This window comes from Lissotriton helveticus, chromosome 2_1, assembly GCF_964261635.1.
Source record: "Lissotriton helveticus chromosome 2_1, aLisHel1.1, whole genome shotgun sequence".
In the NCBI taxonomy this organism is placed as follows: domain Eukaryota; kingdom Metazoa; phylum Chordata; class Amphibia; order Caudata; family Salamandridae; genus Lissotriton; species Lissotriton helveticus.
Genome location: NC_136059.1, coordinates 844,832,536 through 844,853,266, shown reverse-complemented (window position 1 = coordinate 844,853,266; position 20,731 = coordinate 844,832,536). Strand labels below are relative to the sequence as shown.

At 41.8% G+C, this 20,731-nt stretch overlaps 1 protein-coding gene across 1 annotated transcript in view; it reads right to left on the bottom strand.

The window, feature by feature from the left end:
* The window catches only part of SNX24 (sorting nexin 24), a 766,047-nt gene that overhangs the window by 9,085 nt on the left and 736,231 nt on the right, over nucleotides 1-20,731 (bottom strand). Inside the window, exons 5-6 of the mRNA XM_078675572.1 lie at nucleotides 14,410-14,442; nucleotides 8,489-8,553 (exon numbers count right to left, since the gene is read on the bottom strand). Coding sequence (XP_078531698.1) covers nucleotides 8,489-8,553; nucleotides 14,410-14,442 — 98 coding nt within the window. The remainder of the gene's footprint in view (nucleotides 1-8,488; nucleotides 8,554-14,409; nucleotides 14,443-20,731) is intronic.

The following is a 20,731-nucleotide window of genomic DNA, read 5'->3' as shown; positions in this document are numbered from 1 at the left end:
TGTGTACCGGTTTGTGATTGACCTTCGAGAGGTCAACAAGATTGTCTTGCCACAGTTTCCCGTGGTACCTGATATTACTGCATTATTGACTCTGATTCCTGCTTCGGCAGTTTGGTTTTCTGTCATCGACTTGAAGAATGCTTTCTTCAGTATTCCTATTGCTGAGGAGAGTAGGGATATTTTTGGCTTCTCATTAGGAGGACGAAGCTTCCGAATTAAGAGAGCTCCCCAAGGTTATTGTGAAAGTCCCTCAATTTATAGTCAAGCGTTGAAAACTCAGCTTGACGGGTTTGTGTTACCAGTTGGTTCTACTCTTATTCAGTATGTTGATGATTTGTTGATTACTGCTGATGACGAAGAGATTTGTAAAGAGGCTACTCTTTCGTTGTTGCGATATTTGTCTGACCTTCATCATAAAGTGTCGCCTTCGAAGTTGCAATATTGCCGCCAAGAGGTAACCTACTTAGGTCATCTCTTGTCGAAGGAGTGAAGGAAATTGACCCCAGAAAGAATTCAAGCGATTGCGCAAATGAGTGTGCCATCGACACAGAGAGAAGTTCGTGCCTTTTTGGGTATTACGTCATATTGTAGACAGTGGATCCCCAATTTTTCACTGTTGGCAAAACCTCTGTTAGCATTGACTCTGAAAGATACTCCGTATCCTCTTTCTTGGTCTGATGAATGCCAGAAAAGTTTTTCTGAATTACGTGATGCATTGTGTTCGGCTCCTGTGTTGGGTACTCCAGACTATAGCAAGCCTTTTACGTTGTATGTGCACGAGAGAGAAGGATGTGCGTAGTCAGTGTTGACACAATCTTTTGGGGACCAGCAGCGTCCATGTGCGTATTTCTCAGCAACATGAGACCCAGTTGCTAAAGCATTGCCGAGTTGTTTGAGAGCTACAGCGGCAGCTGCCGTTTCTGTTCGACAGTCTTCTGGTTTGGTATTGGATAATACGCTGATTGTGATGGTTCCGCATGCAGTGGATACCTTGTTAAACAGGACTAAGACACAGCACCTTACTAGTGCACGTCTTTCAGGCTACGAGTTGACACTGTTGGCTAGCCATGTTCACATTAAAAGATGTAATGTGTTGAATCCAGCTACGTTGTTGCCAATCTCTACAGAGACAAATGCTCAAGAACAGCATGATTGTTTTCTTCGTACAGGGGAAGAAACAAAGGCTAGAGTGGATCTTAAGGACACTCCTTTTGAAAATGTTGATGGTACGCTGTGGCTTGATGGTTCGTGTTTTAAGCTTCCGAATGGTGAAACGACTGCAGCATATGCTATCACAACTTTAAATACAGTTGTTGAGACAGCACGCATACCACAGAATTCTGCGCAAGCAGCAGAGTTGATTGCACTGACTAGAGCGTGTGTGTTGTCGGAAGGAAAGCGAGTGAATGTTTATACCGATAGTCAGTATGCGTTTGGTGTTGCGCACAGTTTTGGACGTTTGTGGAGAGAGGGTGGGTTCCTTACTTCTCATGGACCTAAAATTCAGCATGGACAGTTAGTGAATGAACTTTTGGAATCTCTCACTCTCCCAAAGCAGATTGCAATTGTGAAATGTATTGCGCAAAAGAAAGTTGTGGATGATGTTGGGCGAGGGAATGCGTTTGCGGATGAAGTTGCGAAGGAAACAGCGACATGATGAGCCGTATGTATGTTGCAGGACCAGCAAGATGGGTTATGGCTGGTGGAATGTGTGAAGACACAATAGAAAGTGTGAAGATGATTCAGGCTGAAGCTACAGAAAAGGAAATGAATGTTTGGAGAGAGAGTACGGGTATGTTGGATTCTACAGGTTGTTGGATTGAGTTGTCAGAACACCAGCGATGGTTGTTGCCAGATGCGTATGTGCTCCCAGTGGTTACAATGGCTCATGGATTGGCTCAGATAAGTTCGAAAGGGATATGTAAGTTGTTGGCTCCAGTTTGGCAGAATGCTGGAATACCGAAATGTGCAGAGAACGTGGTGAAACATTGTATGATTTGTCTGCAATATAATCCTGGTAAGGGAACTCCAACTCCAGCTGGTCATTTTGCTCCTCCGACGTATCCGTTTGAGGTGATACAGTTAGACTATATTCACATGGAGAGATGCAACAATCTGAAATATGTTCTTGTGGTTGTTTGCGCCTTTTCTAGATGGATAGAGGCTTACCCCCTAAAAGATAATACTGCCTTGTCTACAGCCAAGGTTTTGTTGAGAGAGTATTTCCATAGGTATGGATTGCCGAGAATTGTATGGTCAGACAATGGGAGTGAATTTGTGGGTCAAATCATGAAGAAAGTATTCTCTGGATTGGGAATCAGTCAGAAGTTCCACGCAGCGAATCACCCCCGGTCTGCTGGACTTGTTGAATGTTACAATGGTACGCTTAAGCTGAAACTAGCTAAGGTACAAGCGAGCACTGGTCTTACATGGCCAGATGCTTTGCCGTTGGCTCTATTGTCAACAAGGACGACTGTGCATTCTCGAGTGGGACTTAGTCCGTATGAGATTGTGTTTGGTCGTCCAGCGAATGTTTGGGGAGTGCCTCGTCCGAAAGAATACAGCAGTATTGAATACCCTATGTTGGTGGATTACTTACATGACTTGACTGCTAAATTACGTGTTCTCCACCAACAGGTCTATGACAGTTTGCCGACAGCTACTACAGATCCAGGCCACGTACTTGAACCTGGACAGTACGTTCTTGTAAAGAATTTTCAGCGTACCAAGAACTTGCAACCTAGATGGACCGGCCCCTATCTGATTTTGTTGGTTACTAGAACCGCTGTCAGAGTAGCAGGCAAAAAGAACTGGGTGCATGCCATCCACTGTAAAAAAGTTCCTTTGCCTTTACCATATGATCAGTGGGTAAGGGATGGTATCGCCGATTAGGATTGTGAGAAGGTCCCTAGATTCGTTCCATTTAGTGATGCTCATTTGACATGGACACGGTCTGAGCGTGAGAATGAAGATGTTCTACAAGCTGCTGTGCCTCCTCATCTGAAGATTGACACCACCAATCCGGATCTTCTATTCAAAGATCAGACTGTGCCAGACAAAGAACGCTACGATTTGAGAAAAAGAAAGATTGTACATATGGACAAATAAATATTTTCAGTTACAATGGGTCCGTATGGGCATATCAGACGATGTTTATTTATGCCATCGAAGTCTATCCCCTGCGTTCCATGAGCAATAACTCAAGTAATAAAGCCTTGGTGAAGGGAATTACAGATATGAGTAGAGATATCGAAACGTATAAGACTATTCCCAAGGATGACTTACTAGCATATGTTGGTTGGAATGCAACCGGATATAGTATTAGTCTGGGTGAGAAGCAGAGACGAAAAAGGTCACCTCCGATTTGGATGGTACCCCATTGTGGTAATTTTTGTCTGCAAGGGAAAGGCAAGAATCCGAGAGCTCAGTTAGGGAAGAGTGTTTGTACTCAGACGTATGTTTTTGCGTCCCAAACTTCCCCACCGTTTTTAGCAGCTAAGGGCACGTATTTTGTCTGCTATGATAGAGCATATACATGGTTGCCCCCTGATTTTTTGGGAACATGTTATGTTGCATATTTGTTGCCTCCTACGTATACTGCTGCTGTAGAGTACCACAGAACTAGAGTAGTTAGAGGTGTCTTTAGTAAGGAAGATACTACGGGACAAGAAGTGGGAGACTTTTTCAAGGGTTTCCTACCGTTTTGGGGACCTATGGCAAACAGTAGAAACCTACGGCAATTAACGAGAATGGTTGAATCCACCATAAATGAAACTGCTGGTGCCCTTAGTAATCTGACCGCTGAGCTTCAAGCGGATCGCCTTATGACATTACAGAATCGAATGGTTTTGGATGTCATACTTGCAGATCGAGGTGGAGTATGTAAAGTGATCCAATCAAGTTGCTGCGTTTTCATTCCAGATAATGCTCCTACAGTATACGAGGCTATTTCCAGACTGCATAAGATCTCCGGGTCTATACATGTGGACAAAGGAGATTGGTCGTTGACTGGATGGTTTTGGGGACTGTTATCCACTTGGGGATGGAAGATTCTGATGATCATTGGGATGGCTTTAGCGATTCTTTTCCTGTTCTGTCTTTGTGTGCAGTGCGCTCCTGCTATATGTGGCCTCTGTGCTACTACGTGTGCAAGGAGACCTATCCCAAGAGAGGTACTAAGTAATAGGATGATGCTCCAGCAGCATCTTGATGATCTGATGAATATAGACCTGGACTCAGATTGACGTGAGTTTAGGTCATTGCCTACGTAAGGGCAAAAGGAGGGTCTGAGGTTCCGTGAATTCTGAACCCGTTTTATAAATGGCATGGTTTCGTTACGAATTTGATATTAGCGAACCGTAACTAGTTAATGCGGCAAGTATGAGTGTTTTCGTCATGTTAGACCGATGGATTCACTACGTATTTAGGGATTTCGTTCTAAACCCTTGGGTTCCATTTTGTGTATGGCAGCCATTTTGTGGTTGCCCTCACATAGGTCGATGACTATGGCTGAACTAGTCTTTTTAAGGACATGTACACCTTAGCTCCAGTTCGTGCTGACTCCTGTTTGACCTGAGTGAACTGACCCTGTTGCCTGAAGCTGACCTTGTTAAACCAGTTCCTGCCCGTTAGCTGATCAAGATTAAGGATCAGAGCACAGGACGTCGTAAAGTTTTACTACACACAAATATGCCTTATCCTACTCTCACCTGTTTCTGCTCCTTTCTTTATGGTCTATTTATGATTGGGTTGTGGCCTTTTTTATTATGGGTTCGTTCGACCTGTCTAAAGAAGAATGTTGGGTTTGACCGATGATTGATCATGGGCTGGGCAACTGAAAAATGGGTTTGTCGTCATGCAATACTTCTGTTGTAGAAACATGTGATTGGTTAAACTGTAAACAAGGAATGTTTGCCTGAAGCATAATGTTTGGCATAAAAAGGGATGACTTGCTTTGTAAAGTTGAGCAGTCTCCTGAGAACTCATACCGTGATGATTTCTAGGACTTCTGTTACTGGCTGCAGCCAATAAATTTGATCTTTGACGCCACTCAGAAGTATCCCGTGTCTCTGTATTCTAAGACAGGTGAACCTGAAGACTTTGGGCGTGCCCGTGGCGCCGCTGGATTCTAAAACCCGGTTCTTCAGCGCAACGCACCCTGACCCCCAGCCCAGATAAAAAATACCCAGCCCCAACCCTGAGCCCTAAAACTGGCTGCCGGAGCAACAGGCATGCAGCGCTTTAGAAAATACCCGTCCCCAGCCTTGAGCCCTAAAATTGGACTGCTGCCACAAACTTCCCTGGCCCCCAGCCCTGAGCCCTAAAACCGGCCCCCTAGCACAACACCCCCACTCCCAAACCCCTCCCCACCCCAGCTCCTTGCCCTTAAGAAAATAACAGTCCCAGCCCAAAGCACTAAAACAGGCCCATGGTGCAACCCCTCCCCCCGCCCCTTAAAAATAAACACCCCTAGTCCAAAGCCTTAAACCCGGATCCGACCCTGAAACCCTCCCCCACCTTCCTGTGCAGCTTCCCTCACTTCAAGACGAGCCAGCTCTTCAAGGCCGACACGCATGTTGCTTTTTCCCCCCTAAAGGGGACGCCGCTCTTAGTCTCCTCAAACGACACCGCTTTGCCACGCATATGCCCTTACCATTCATACCTTTACAACGCAATTTGTGGAAAAGGCATATGCTTTGTGAAATCATGTGTGGTAAAGGCTATGCGTGGTAACAGTAGACGTACTGCAACAACCGCGTTGTAAAAGCTATGCGTGGTAACAGCCTTGTTGTAATGGCTGTTTCCTGACGTATTTAACCGTACAAAAGGACTACTTGAGTGTGAGTAAAATGTAACTATGTCTCCTAAAGTGCATAAACAAATGATTCATTTAACTCATGATTGACATTTTGAAGTGCTCCATACCACACAGGGGATCCCTCTGCAGTACAGGTGGTTAATTGTAGACTAAATGGCTGAACAAGCCATACGTGATTGTTTATGAGGTGCAACAATGAAAAAAGTGAAAACAATGTCATATCACCTACAGCATAGCTTAAGCTTCCTGCAATGCTCGGATATAAGGTGGGACTAGGCATAATTTGATCATTTGGAGTTTAGAGTGCATTTCCCAAATTTGTGATAGTTTTTGTGGGTCCTTCTTCTTAGATGACCTTAGTTAACATGTGGACAATGTTAATATGCGGACAGTAATATGAATCATGGAAAACAGATTTCAGAAGAAACGTTATCCTGAGTTACTAATGGAAATTTAAGTCCATATAATGTTTATAGAGATATCTGTGTACATAAGCTATAATGCTATACTGTGTAGGACTGCTGCTTTCAGCTCCCACCACTCAAAGACTTCACTGAACAGCACCCCAGAATGAGAAAAGAGAACTAGCAATGTGTATGACTATGTAACAGGTGAATCAGGGTCCTTTGTTCGTTTGTGGGTGTGTGCACTAAGTTATAGGGGTTTGTGTGTGTTTTTCTGTGTCTGTGTGTATGTGCCGTTGTGGGTGAAAGTCAGCATGAGTATATGGGCTGCTGGGCAGAATGTCAATGCTGAGCATTTTTGTAATTCACGGCTTTGCTTGGCGAAGGCCAGCATGATAACCTATATGACTGGCATTCGCGGCATATCAAAGTAGCATCAGGGCATGGGACGGTGAACCTGGAAATACAAAACGCCATGGAGAAGAATAGAGAGGTATCATCCATGCTGGACAGTAGGAACCAATGATACATGAAGAAAATAAAAGGTTGAAATCTGGGGATTAGAGTAGTGCCTTTTCAAATAAATTGTAGGCTAGTTTTTGTGGACAATTAGGTTTATTTGCTATAAATGAAAGCCGATATATTTCCAGAAAATAACTGCTGTCTGTGGAGCATATTATGCTTGTCTTACCGCACGCTTTTCTTGTCAAAGAGGCCACTACCTATCTACCTTTATGGCTGTTTCGTTACTTATCAATTAAGTGATGCATACCAATCTTTTTTCAAGATTATTACAACCTAGAACCTCTAAATGAAGCCAATGTAATCCAGTGTTTTTGACTAAATCTGCACGGTCTGTAATTATTTGTTTTTGTTATATACTTTTTCTACAATTTCTAAGTGTTATAAATAATCAGTGGTAATATTTACTGGTACTCAATTTACTGACCTCGGAAAGATGAAAGGATGACTCAACATCTTGTTGGATTGTCTAACATGGGGACATGCCTGCCATTTAGAGCATGAGGTTATGAGATATGTAAGTCTCATTTTGTAATGTAGTAAGACACAAAAAAGCATATTTCTATCTTTGCACAGCTATATACATGCCTCAAATCATTGTTCAATTAATCTGTCCACCAGTGTCAAGCTGGCCTATAGGAAAATCAGGCAGTGCCCGAGGAGCTGGTCTGATAGATCACTGAGTGGGCTGGATTTTTTTTAGAGGTTTTTGGGCCTGTATATGGTCTGGTGGTCCGGTTTCTACTGTTGGTTTCCTGATATTATCACAAACATTGCATGTAACAAGCACAAATGCATGCATACGTTGCAAATCACATGTGCAAATGTAGGACACTTTTTAGCTATCTGATTCGTTAACGGGGACAACTTTTATTTTGGTGCCCGGGCTTGATTTCTGTCACAGTTCGACCACGCTGTACTCATGTAAGTGTGTTACTTGATTTTCATTTCTTAAAATCCAATACATCATGTTTGAAAAAGCTTTTCCCCATTGCTTTAATGCATTTCGGGGAGTGCCCTTCTTCAATGGACATATTATATATATATCTTCTTCTATGTCTATTTTTGACATGTGATGCACTAGCACTTTAAAATGGGCTGAGTATATTGTATCGTCATGTGACCAAGGCCGCAGGGACGGCCGAAACGCGTCATGACTGAGCTGTTTGTTGGGTGAATAAACAGTATATTGCGAAAAAAGTTGGTCCATGCCTTGTAATTCACTGGAATGGTGGAGCGCTGCGAGGTTTTGCAGATATATATATATATATATCCCACAGATATTCATCTGCCTTAGGCTGAATGGAGCCCCCTGGATTGTTGGGGACCCTTCTGCACCGCAGGAGCCTACGTTACGCCTCTTCGTAAAAATACACAACTCTTCATCCTCACCATGACAATATACATTATAATCTATACAATACCATATGCCAAGGGGCAAGGGAAGGGAAGATGTCCAAATACACCGTACCTTAATATTACTACAACAGAACATATTGTAATAGGACCAGCATGAAGCAGTATCAGGAGGTGATTATAAAATACAATTCAAACATAGAGTGGCTAACATAGACTGTAAATTGTAATTCAAATATCTGTGAGCAGGATTTGCTGCTGCACCGTAGCAGGTCAGGCTGAAGCGGCCCGCGCCGCTCTGCAGACGCGTCTTGTAATAATGATAACCTGGCGGATGCGGGGAGGGTGGGACCAGTGGATGCTGTTAACAGATGACAAGTTTGATTACCGTTGGCCGTAGGCAAGACATATGGATCCCTCAGGAACAGCAGCACAGGCTGGTGGGACAGTTTGCTGTAAAGGTCAAGACAGTTGTATTAGTATCAAGGGATGGTAGGCACAGGAAATCCAACAAACTAGCTTTGATAAAGAGAGGCGGTCAAACTATGTGAAGAAAAAGTTGACATTCGTGTAATTCAATCCAGACAGGTGGCAATAAATAGGCTTTTGTCATGGTGCTCACAGTAAAACACTCTTCACTCTGGTCACTGTCACAGGTTTAAGAGCATAAAGGACGGCTACCCAGAGCACACAACATTCTCCTGTGCTGCCTGTTTGTGTGGGTCTGAAGAAACATCTCACTCAAAAAATAAATAACTCGGTGTGAGTTGTGGGATGTTTTTCAATGCAGAATGGCTTACTTTATAATAACAAACTGTTTTAAAACTATTTGCAGCACAGTTCTGGACTTACCTTTCCGCTGGCTTTATTGGTGCTGATAAAATGCATTCACTCAGCCGCTCGCATTAACACTCAATTTTTTGTCTTCCTTTGGTTACACCGACTTCCCAGAAACTTTACCAAATTAACTCGCTGTTACCTCATACACTATATATATATATTCACATTTCTATTAATTTCACCATGTTTCTCTGTTTAGAGTTTCAGTATTGCAAAGCGATGGAACTGCTATCCTGACCGACCTAAAGATGAAACGTGGAGTGGACAAGGAGAAGACCCATGACGGCTCAAGGAGATGTGGGAGGAAAACAAAATCGGAGCATGAATTTGGGACCTTGGGGTTAGGTGGTAGGCATGGAAGTGGAAAGGGAGGCCTGGGCAGCACCTTGGGCGGCACTTGTGCATTAAGGGAGTCATTTGGATCAGGCGGGGAGGCGTGGAGTTTGAAGGTGCGGAATGTACGTCATGTGGACCCACGTAAATAGATACTGTTGGAAACACGAGAACTGAGTGATAGATATGGTAGCTATGTGAGAGAAACAATAATACATTGGAGCTGTGAGGAATATGAAACTGATCGTGAGGCATGGGTAGTTATGTGAGGCACACAATGAACTGATTTGGAGGCATTGGTTTGATGCTGAGAAATGGGTGAGATTGTGGGAGACAAAGGTTAATATGGGGAGACCAACTGGATAGATAGGGATGATGGGGAAAAGAAGCCAGTGGAAGGACATTTAGACTGCTGGAGATACATGTGGGACTGGAACTAATGAAGAGGAATGCATATGCGACCTGGCAGGCTAGGGTGCATATGGGGCAAGGCAGCTGAGGTGGAGACAAAGGGTTTGCGAGGAGGCATGGTACGGCTCAAAGTGTTTTATCCAGTAAAGCAATAACCACTCAATAAACTGAAGTCACAAATAACGTTAGGCAGAGAACTGCACAATTGAAAACAAACAGACATGCTCCCACTGTCTCAGATTGCTCTGGATGCACTGAAGCATGCACGCCATGCAGCACACACTCACAACTGCAGAGAGCATTGGAACATACCTATTGCATTTCACACAAAGGAGAATACATACAGTGCTAACTGGATGGAATTAAGGAGTCATGGAAGTTGACTGGAAAACAAAGCAGTACAGTGGTGAATTGGGCAAATGGGGCAACATGTGTGGCCAAGTAGGACACCCAGATATACCAAGTAACACCCTTCACAAGTTTACTGCTGCAGTAGGAAAGTACTGGAGCCCAACAATCTTGACATGTGTACTTAAGTTACTACTGTTTTTTGGGGCTCCTAATCTATTAATCTGTCTATGAGGAAAGGAAACCTTCAAAGGGGTTTACGATAAAAGCATCCATTTGAGGTATTCTTATTACCTTCAGTGAGATTGGAAATATGTCTATTCATTGTAAACCTGATGTAGGAGTGTTTATTTACATTATGGAATGTACTAGAGGGTCAACAAAAGTTATGAGATCTAACTCCTTAAAAGCGGATTGTGATGTAACTGCTTGTGGCATCTTCATTTTAAATTGGTATGTGATGGCACTTCCTCTACTATGATTTCAGTGACAGTGGCACTAATCCCACTTTTCTTTATTCAGTCTTAACATTAATAAGGCGTTGGTGTTGACCCATCTGGGCCAAAAAGAAAATGATTCTATCACTGGCATCGGGAAATGGAAAGCAGGTTATCAAAGATCAGAGATGTTCTGTAGGCATCAAATGATAACTCTGTTGGGTCGGTCCCTAGTATGGAGGCTTAGATTTAATCTCATATGGAATTTGTTGATTTCAGGACTCTAGAGAGAGGCATACTTATCCATTTGTCCACTTTTCAATTTACATATACATATATCTACTAATATCGCAAGCAAGAGCATCCAATGGCTGTGATACGCTTGGCGACCCAGAAATACCGGATTTTAATAAAGCCATCACCTCCAAAAACCTGTTCCCCAAAATACCGGTGACATAAGGTTTTGATGTCTCCCAGAGGAGGATGCTTGCCATCCCTAAGGTATGCAAGTCTCCCGTGACCTACAATCTCCTTGAAACCATTTTGTATCTCTTTGGTACAAGAACCATTTTAATGACTAACAAACAGTCCTGGTGCCGATGACTTCTGCATAGCAATGGGATATTTTCATTCCCATATGTGAGCAAAAGCCTGCAGGGCGTACAGCGTGGTTTTAAGTGGTACCATTTGAAAGAGAAGGGCTGCCGCACCTGCAACCAGCAACCAAAACCATTAATTTAAGCCCAAAAGGAACCTCACAAATCTATAAATGTAAGGCAACAGACGGATAGTGGTTGTGACCAAAGTAACTGTAGAAAGTTCCCAGTAGCAAGGATGGAATTCTCTGGGACTTGTAAGGTCTTGATTTGACTCTCTATAATGTCGAGCCTGTATCTGAGATCATCTGTGATGGGAAATTAGGTCTTTACGTGCAGTCCTCGATTTCAGAGATATGGTAAATGGCAGAAACAAGAATCATGTAACTAAGACCCCAGAACTTTTCACTGAAGTACACAGTTTATCTGGAAGAATCCTATTGCTGGTGTAAGCAAGCTATACCTGATCGTTAACGGGTGTGGTAAACTGTCTGGGGCCCTGTGAGGAGTTGATACAAGAGACTAGGTCAGAGGTACCTGCTGCAAAATGTAGCCACCGACTGCATGATCTTGCAAAGTACTGTTTATGAAGATTAGGTAGTGCTACACCCTCGAGCAATGAGCGTTAAAGCTCAGAAACATTATGATACCACCATCAAAGCAAAGTTACTGGACCTACATGTAAATCATCTTTAAGTACTCTGATGTAACTGGAGATATCAGTCATAGAAGCAATATTGAATGATAGGTAGTTTAATGGAGATACAGAGGTTAAGCTGGTGTTCCCTGTCCAGGCTTTGGAGCAACTGGCAAGTAGAGAATGTTTAAGATACAAGGAGCATCATGACATCAGCACAGATAGAATGTACACCATTAAAGTGACATACAAGCATAAATCATATAAGAGAATACAACATACTCAATGCCTAGGTGGGCCATGGATGAAACCTAAATAGTCAGTAGTAGGTCACAGACCTGCTTGTGTGGCCATGTCCAGCAAAGTACTCACAATGTTGATAAATGGGTGTGTTAAACAGTGCTTCATTTGAAGATGAAAAATTTAAAAAAAAGGATACGTGATGGGGCCCAAAGTTTTGTTCAAATCCCGCAGCTGGTGCAATTGAGGGCCACAGTGTCGAATGCCAAGCCTACATAGCCTTGATTCCACCTCATGCCTCTTTAATCCACCACCAGACACTGCCTGCCTCTTGGTCTCACTCTTGCACAAAGTAAAGGCTTTTCAGCAGGGATAAAATCTCAAAATCAACATTCAGTTTAACGAAAACAATGAATTATTATTGAACGAGCTGATGCCTTTTACACTACGTTTTACATGATTTTGCATAATTTACATAGATCCACTTACAAATTTTGAAAATGCATGCAAGTGCAGCCCATTCTCAAAACTATCAGTAACCATCGCAGTTATTCCGGTTCTCTATAGCAAAATTTGTATTACACCAATTACTACTTTATTGATGTGCGAACTATTTAAGCACACATTGACCTTGCCAATGAATACTTAGATAAAGATGTCCACCATGCGTAAACAGTTTGTGGTCCGCCTAAAGGTAGCAATATGTGTAATATCGCCCTAACCACTATTCATAGTAAGTATCAACACTCTGGTGTCGAGCTCCTTTGTAAGCAAGGCCAAAGTTTTTTTAATCTAAGTTTTAATTGGCAAGCACAATCGGCTTGGACAAAGGTATCGACTCGTCCAATAATAATTAATTGTATTATTGTAGACTGAATGTTGGTTTTGTGGATTTATGCCTGCTCAGTACCGCCTTTCTTGTGCATTAGTTTACGCCCAGGGTCACACTGACTTTCCATGCCGCTACATGTCTTTGTCCCACTCTTGCAGGTTCTTTTTATCCCTGCTTTTTCCCTTTGTCTCTGTTGCTTCGTCTTTCTCATCCCACTTCTTTCCCCTTTCATGTTTTTCTCTCTCTTGCTCAAAGATTGTTGAGGAAAAATAAGTGTCGGTCTCTAAAAATGAGTGTTAGCGAGCCCCACCTTTAACCACAGGCTCTTATTAGGCACTAGGTGAGTAATAACGCTTTATTTCACCTGAGGTTCCAACAACCTTGGTCAGTAACAATAAGAGTAAGCAATGCACCTCGGCCAGTACTGCCAAAAAGATGGTCTAGACGGCATTGGTAGAAGAGTTATCATTTCAAAACATGGGCTAAGCAAACATAACCCAACTTTCTACTTCCTTGTAGATGACGCCCTAATAAAAAAAGATACAACACAACGTACATGAGCAGGAAGACCTCAAAAGTGCTCCACTTGTGGAATAATAAAAGTAAACAGACATCTCAAAAAGAACAAGTAAATGAGACGCAAGAGAAGATCACTTGCTTGGCTATCACAGAAGACCAAGGACTTGTCACAGGAATCTAGAAAAGGAGCACACACCCAACAACATTAACAATTATTAGCAGGCATGGTAGTAGGGATTTCTATGCTCTTATCTGAAATGCTGTTTCTGTCTTATCTCGGGTCGATAATGAAGAACAAGCAAGGAGACAAAGGAAGGATACAAAACAGGTCAGAGCTGCAGTATTTTGGTGTCATGGGTGTTCTATTGGCCCTTCAGTGGCCAAAAGGGATTGACCAGTCTCAGTAGGAGGAGAAAGAGGACATACATAGACACCGTGTTTTTATTAAAAACATTCTTGGGCATTTCCCAGTCAGCCTTGACCAGCTCAGGGATAGGACACAGTGAGGAGAATAAGAAGAGAGGCAAATGCAAAAGGGCAGAGTTACCAGTAAGTTTGAGGAGCAGACGTGGATCTTAGAGGAGGGTGGAGCTTGGGGTTAAAAACCCAAGAGCAAACTGATAGATGTAATTTTCTTTCCTCTCTTCTGACCAGGAACTCCAGAAACCCATGCCCATTATTACAACGACTCACATACCACTAGAGCCATTGCTGGTCAAGAAAAGAAAGCAACCAGAAGGGCCAGACAGAGCCTGTAGTCCGGGCGTAGACTGTCTCAACAATTTGCACCCGAATACGTTAAACAGAACCCTTCAACCCCCACCTCCCCCAAAAGAAACCACTCTTCTAGTGTTTATAAGACAGTGACCTACAAAGAAACAGTGAATCAATTTGTGCAAGGTCCATTGATTTAATGAGTCATACATATGGTGCTCAGTAGGTATGAAGCAATGGTACTATAAAGTATGCATACGTAAGCTCCAGTTGGTGGTGTGCCTGTGTATTATTGTGTGCTTTTAATTTATCTGTTAGCTGTAAACACTTCATGGACAAGAGTTTTATGTGAACCAGGCATAGATAAATCGACAGGCAGTTGCCTATTCGTTCGCTTCTCACCTTGATTCTTCCGACTCCATTTCATCAAAGGAACTAACAAGAAAAAACAAAAAAAGAAAGTGATTTTCCACTGAAACATGAAGCTTTGTTCGATACATATAGGACGTCTTAACAATCTCCTTCTTCCTTCAGCGAAGCTGTAGGTGGACTTTTTGAGCCTAGAGCAAACACATTCCTCTCTGTTACTTTTTACACCCTTTCTTTTGCACACAGCCTACAACCATGCCTCCTTTTCAGTGCATGGAAGCACAATTCAACGTATCCTTCCCCCATACTGTATTTATTGTTTATTATTATTATTAAATGGGAGAGGTCCCATAAACCTTGATACCAATCTCCTCAACGTGCCTAGCTGTTATTTGATTTTTTACTTTCAACCTCCTAGCAAATTATTTTTTTAAATCTTGAAGCATCCTGCATAACCATTGTACCTCCATGGTCCTTCTTTTGGCCTATAGTTTCACCCTCTCCTCCTCCCTCTCGGAACAAGCAGAAAATAAATATTTAGTTGGTAGTAGATATGGAAGGACACCGCTTTTTGACAGACATTTTTTTTCTGGGAGTCTTATACTTGGCAGATACAGCTTTTTACTGTTTAAGACCATCACTTTTTACATTCCACTGCTGAGGACTCTGATTGTGAGCTTGCTATTTAGAATCCGCAAACATGAGGCAATGCCACTGTTGAGTGCTAAATATACACACAATTGATGGACGGAATGCTGACCAAATCATAACATTCCCCCTCTGTCAAGAGATCTAGGTTAAATCCATCATTCTTTTGCTCAGCATGCCACCCCAGTTTAGACCTGGCCATATGCAAATCAGTCTTGGCTCTCTGCCTCATGGGAACAGTCAAGCCCGAACTGCCAAGCCAGGTCCTCCATGGACCGGGTTGGCAGTTCGGGCTGGACTGTTCCCATGAGGCACAGGGTCAAGACTGATTTGCATATGGCTGGGTTCAAACTGGAATGGCATGGTGAGCAAAAAAATGATATGATGGATTTAGGCCCAGATCTCTGTACTAGGGTGAATGTATGACATTGTTCTGCATTCTGTCCATCAACTGTTGTTTTTACTGTTGAGTGCTGGACAAGAGCAACACAAGTTGTGTGCATGACCGTGCCTTATATTTGCTGCTCCGAGAGCTTCTTTTTCACCAGTTATTCTAGTTCTCACGACAGTCAAGAACTAGACCTGCAAGTTCCTCTTGTTTGTTTCCACTGAAATCATTTCAATGTTTCTTCTCAACAATTGGCATAATTCAATTATATTCTCACCTCAAGAGCAGATGACTTATTTCCTTGAGGGGTATGCCATCTGGGCCAATAAGCCTTGTCGGGCAGTGCTGTAAATATTTAACAACGCGCTGAGGATATTTTCAAGGAACCCTCCTCAACGATGAATACACCTTTGGGAAAGGTGGACATATTCATGTGGGAAAAACACTATCTCCTTTCAATAACACAAACATTAGTGGGATAGGTGACCTTGTAATAAGCTGTATACCTATGCATCATCGTTAAGAAAAAGAACAGTGCATTACTAAAAAAAGAGACCGGGAGCAGAACTGTCATGTTTGAGCATCACATGCCTAATTTTAAGGTAACAATTTGGGCAGAGTGAGACGTATTACTACAACACATGTAAAGCATCTTGAAGAATAAAAGGCACAATGAGGAAGATTACTTCTGCTTTTTTAAGTACCTACGCATTTTGACACTTAACATGGAAATTTTAAGCATGGCTACTTCACACAGTGCTATGACCTCCTCTATGTTATTACAGTGCCTGGGTAAGTTACTAATCAGATGGATACAGTGGCTGACGACTTTTGAAAACTACATAGTGGTCACTGATGTCAGCCAATTGGATAGTGGAAATACATTTGCACTTTAGTTCAATGCATTTGGGGCAGAGGGATAAAGGTGTTTGATTACGACTGAACCAAAACTGGATGAATTTAGGATGTGGAATGTTTACAAGGAGGCTATCAAGAGGTTTGAACAACAATTTTCAGAGGAGCCTAGTGGTGTGGTGCAACAACACAATTTGTATTCCAGGAAACAAGGCTCAAATGAGACAATAGATAACGTTGCAGAGTTGAGGATTTTGTCAGCAACATGTGAATTCGAAAATTCTATATATCAGAACATATGTGATCGAATTTATGTGATCTTATTAAAAACAATCCATGAAAACCCATTTTTCTGTAGTAATCCTACCCTGAAAGAAACTACTAGTATAGCAAACGGTATGCAGAGATCACAAGTATCTTCTAAACATTTATCTGGTAATGAGGAAAATTGTGGGTCTACTCTTGTTAGTGCTGCGCTTAAGGAAAAACAAGATGTAGGCAGAACTAAAGAGAGGCAATAAACAGCGTCACAGGCATGAATCATGTGTGCATTTGAGTAATAATCCTGAGTGCCAAGGAATAGTAAAAAAAAAGGCATGAGATGCAAAAAACGGGCATTTTAACAAGGTCTGAAAGGCTACTGAGAAGATGGTTGAAGTCAAATGTGTAAATGAGGTGAGTGATGTGCAGGAGAGCATAGGTAGTCTTGTCTTTATGGTGAAAGTGGATAAGAATGCTGGAGCTATTGCCAGGAAATTGAAGCCATAGTGCCAAGTGATGATTGGTAATCAGTATGTCGAGTTTAAGAATGAATGTGGATCTCTTAGAATCATTTGAGATGAGCAAACCTTTAACAAAAGATGGACAAATGAAAGGAAAAATATCAGATACAAAAGCTGTGGAATACGGGGCTCACAGTATAAACACGATGAGTATCTTTGAGCACAATCTGCATTTCAAAGACAGAAGCATCTTCACTAAAATTCCCATTCCTATAAAAGAAAGAGATATAATGATAATGAGGTTGGTAGATCAGGGCAGGCTTGATATCACACTAAGACCTGGTCGGAGAAACCTGCATTGTTAGTTGAACGTATGAATGAGGATATAACAGGCGTTCTTGAAACGTTTGGTTATGTTTTTTCTGATAGGATTAGCAAAGTCAAAGGATATGAGCACAGAATTATTTGGAAGAAAGCTCATGAAATCCAGAATGTTCCATTAAGCATGAGAATTTAATTGAGGGTTGTGTTGGATGGACTGTGTGTGCAGGGTATCAACCGTCTGTAGATGCTGCTGTGTGGATTGCTGCAATAGGGATTGCAAGAAAGATATGTGGCCAGATGAGAAGAATGTGTGCCGATCTGCGCTCTCTTAAAATGTCTCGTATTAGCATGTTCTGCTGGCCAATCTTTATCAATCCATAAACGGAGAACTCATTGTTTAAAGAAACAGATGTGTCCGAGCATTTCAAGACGACATTTTCATTTATACAGGAGAGCTGAAAAGCACAAAAAAAATTGGTAGACCACCCTTACAACCTTCATAGGCAAAGGTATGACCGTGGCAAAGGACAAACGTAAATTCCTGATTCAACCAGTCGACATCTAGTCACACCATAATGAATGACCCCAAACAAAGAACTTGGGGAAGCAGTGCTGAAACCTACCCAGACCACTTGACAAAGTTCAACTGAGATCATTTATTGGTCTTTGTGACTATTAGTCCTGCTTCATTAAGAGTTATGCCACAAAAATGGAACCTTCAAAAATGTTAAAGGACAATGTGACATTTGAATGAGATGAAGGCGATGAAAAGGCATTCAATTTAGCAAAAGAACAAACTGTGCAAGCCTCTGCGTTGAAATCTTACATACCAGGATATGTATGCATGGTGACAGGAGATGCTAGTAGTGTTGGTGTCGGGGGTAATTTTGAGTCAATGAGTGAATGGTGGGAAACAACACACTGCATTCGCAACAAAGCCATTAGTGAGACCGAAAAAGGTATAGTACAAATGAAAGCAGTAGCATGTTCTTGGGCAGTTGATACATTTGAGATATACTTTTGGGGAGCGCATTTTCAACTGCGAACTGATCGTAAGTACTTCATTTTTATGATGGGTGAGCATGGATCAGGTCGTGCAGGTTTGGTGCACCTGATTTCCAAGCTACAAGAATACAACTTTTATGTAGGACACTTTGTAGGTAAACTTAATTCAAGGGCAGCCTGTCAAGATTATGGACTAAGACCAAGGACTTCAATGATGAGTTGATGAATAAGGAACATCACGTGACAACAGTTGATGTTTTGTAGTAATGTCTTGGTATTATCTTAGAAGACTAATGGAGGGAAAACATGGAGAATGACCCAGTCCTACAAAAGTTTAAGGACATAAAAGGAAAGTTGCAAAGTATTGTGCACGTTTCTACAAAATTAAGTATGGTTTCAGTGTTTTGTACAGAGTGATAAATGTATTCCACCAGCCTGCTAACAATTGTAAACGAATTATAGCCAATGAGGGGGACCTGGGGTGCACTTCTAATAAGAAGATTATGTGGAAAAAAATCCAGAGACCTGGAATGGATAGGCCAGTGATGAGTATGCTAGTATGTGTATTTGGTCGGATACACGATGAAAGATAACAAATGCACCCTTGATCACTGTTCCACTTCCAAGTAGGCTGTGGGAGAAGGCTGCTGTGGATTTTGTTGGGCCCATCAATTCAATAACTGAATAAAAACAGTATATCATTGTACATATTGACTATTATTCCAAATGGAATGGATTTACCATAAATATATGGGACGTGCCGATACAGATATGACTCTGCTGTTTTTAGAAAAAGTTTTCAGTCTGAATGACCGCCTTGTGAGTTGATATCGGATAATGGTGTTCAATTTATTTCAGAAGGAATGGAGAATATTTTTAGAGATATGACGTTCAGCGTTACACTCTTGTGTTATTCAGACCCCAATCCAAAGGGTTAGTGGAATGTGCAAACAATTATCAAAGATGGCACCCAATTGGCTACTACTTCTAGCAGGGAAAGTGAGTCTATGAGTAAATAAAAAATGTGGCATTATCAAAACTATTTTTCGGATCATAACTCTTTTCTTCTAATCTTAAACAAAATCTTTACCTTTTCTTTTAAATCTTGGGCTAATCTTTTCCTGTGACAATGGAATCACCAAGAATAAATACTAGTGTGTATGATGTATGAGTTTAAGTAGGGCTGATATTAGGTCACCCCGATATTTTCAAAGCCTCTCTTTCAGGTTTTATCGTACATGGCTACTTGATGAAGGCGTAATGCAGAAACGCGCGTAAGACCCCATTTTTATCCATTGCACATATGAATGCCCTTGTTCATCCTATGTATTTCCAGATATATAACAAGCATTTGCAATGCAATAGGTCTCGCATTTACTTGAGTTTGAGCTATTGGCATTGTAAATGACAATGTCTTTTTATTATGTTTTGGTTTTCAAAACATAAATAAAAGGCATCTTCATTTACAATGCTAATAGCTTAAACTCTCACAAAAGCGAGACCTATTGCATTGCAAGTGCTTGTTTCAGCTTTGCTCCTGGGTTCCAAAACTGTTAGATGTGTTTAACCGCATGCGTGCGGTAGGATTTCCGCCCGTACGCTGGGTTTTAGGGATTCGCACTTTACATGACGAGCTAGGCTCGTCATGAGCGTGCGAGGAGGCTACCTCATGACGAGCCCAGCTCGTCATCAGCGTCGAAGGGGTTAAGATTATGATATAATTAAAATATGTCTTTGATCATGTCTAAAAAAAACCTACTCACTAAAAATTGTTACAGCGCTTTGATACTAGATGATGTTGTCACTGTTAGGTTACACGAAGAGACTAGCAGCAAGAACATTACCCACTGTGCTATTGTTCCGAATGCTTAATAGTGTGTACCCAGGTGGAGCGATACAAGCGTTTTATTTAAATAGCATTTTTTTCTGGTGAAACAGGTTAGATACACGTCCAAGAGTGCCGTTGAGCTATGCAAAGCACAGTATTATGAAAGCCTGATGTGTGACGTCATGCGCAATTAGTTTTAGGTGGTTCTTATTTACATAATCAATATGATACATACAGGCGCTGAGGACATAAACCACGCGGAAGGACACGTGACTTATACCTGTCACCTAAACCCCAAAACAGCATTACTGGACGCTAAAACGCATTCCACTCGCGTATATATTTTTTTTATACATGAAAAAATTACATATGAAATATGTGTGGATTTCTCAAGAAAACATTAGTTAAAATGATTTTTTTCAGGGGAATTATGCACATTTTACTGCTCTTGCATATTTATATATTCGTGTAGCGCTCAGTGTCACTGTGAAACAGCTTCTGTGCTCTGTATGGTAGGTGCTGTCCTGTGTGTGAAGAGCAACCTATGACGCTCGCTCGTTCAGCCTCCCTCTGCTGAGTAAGACA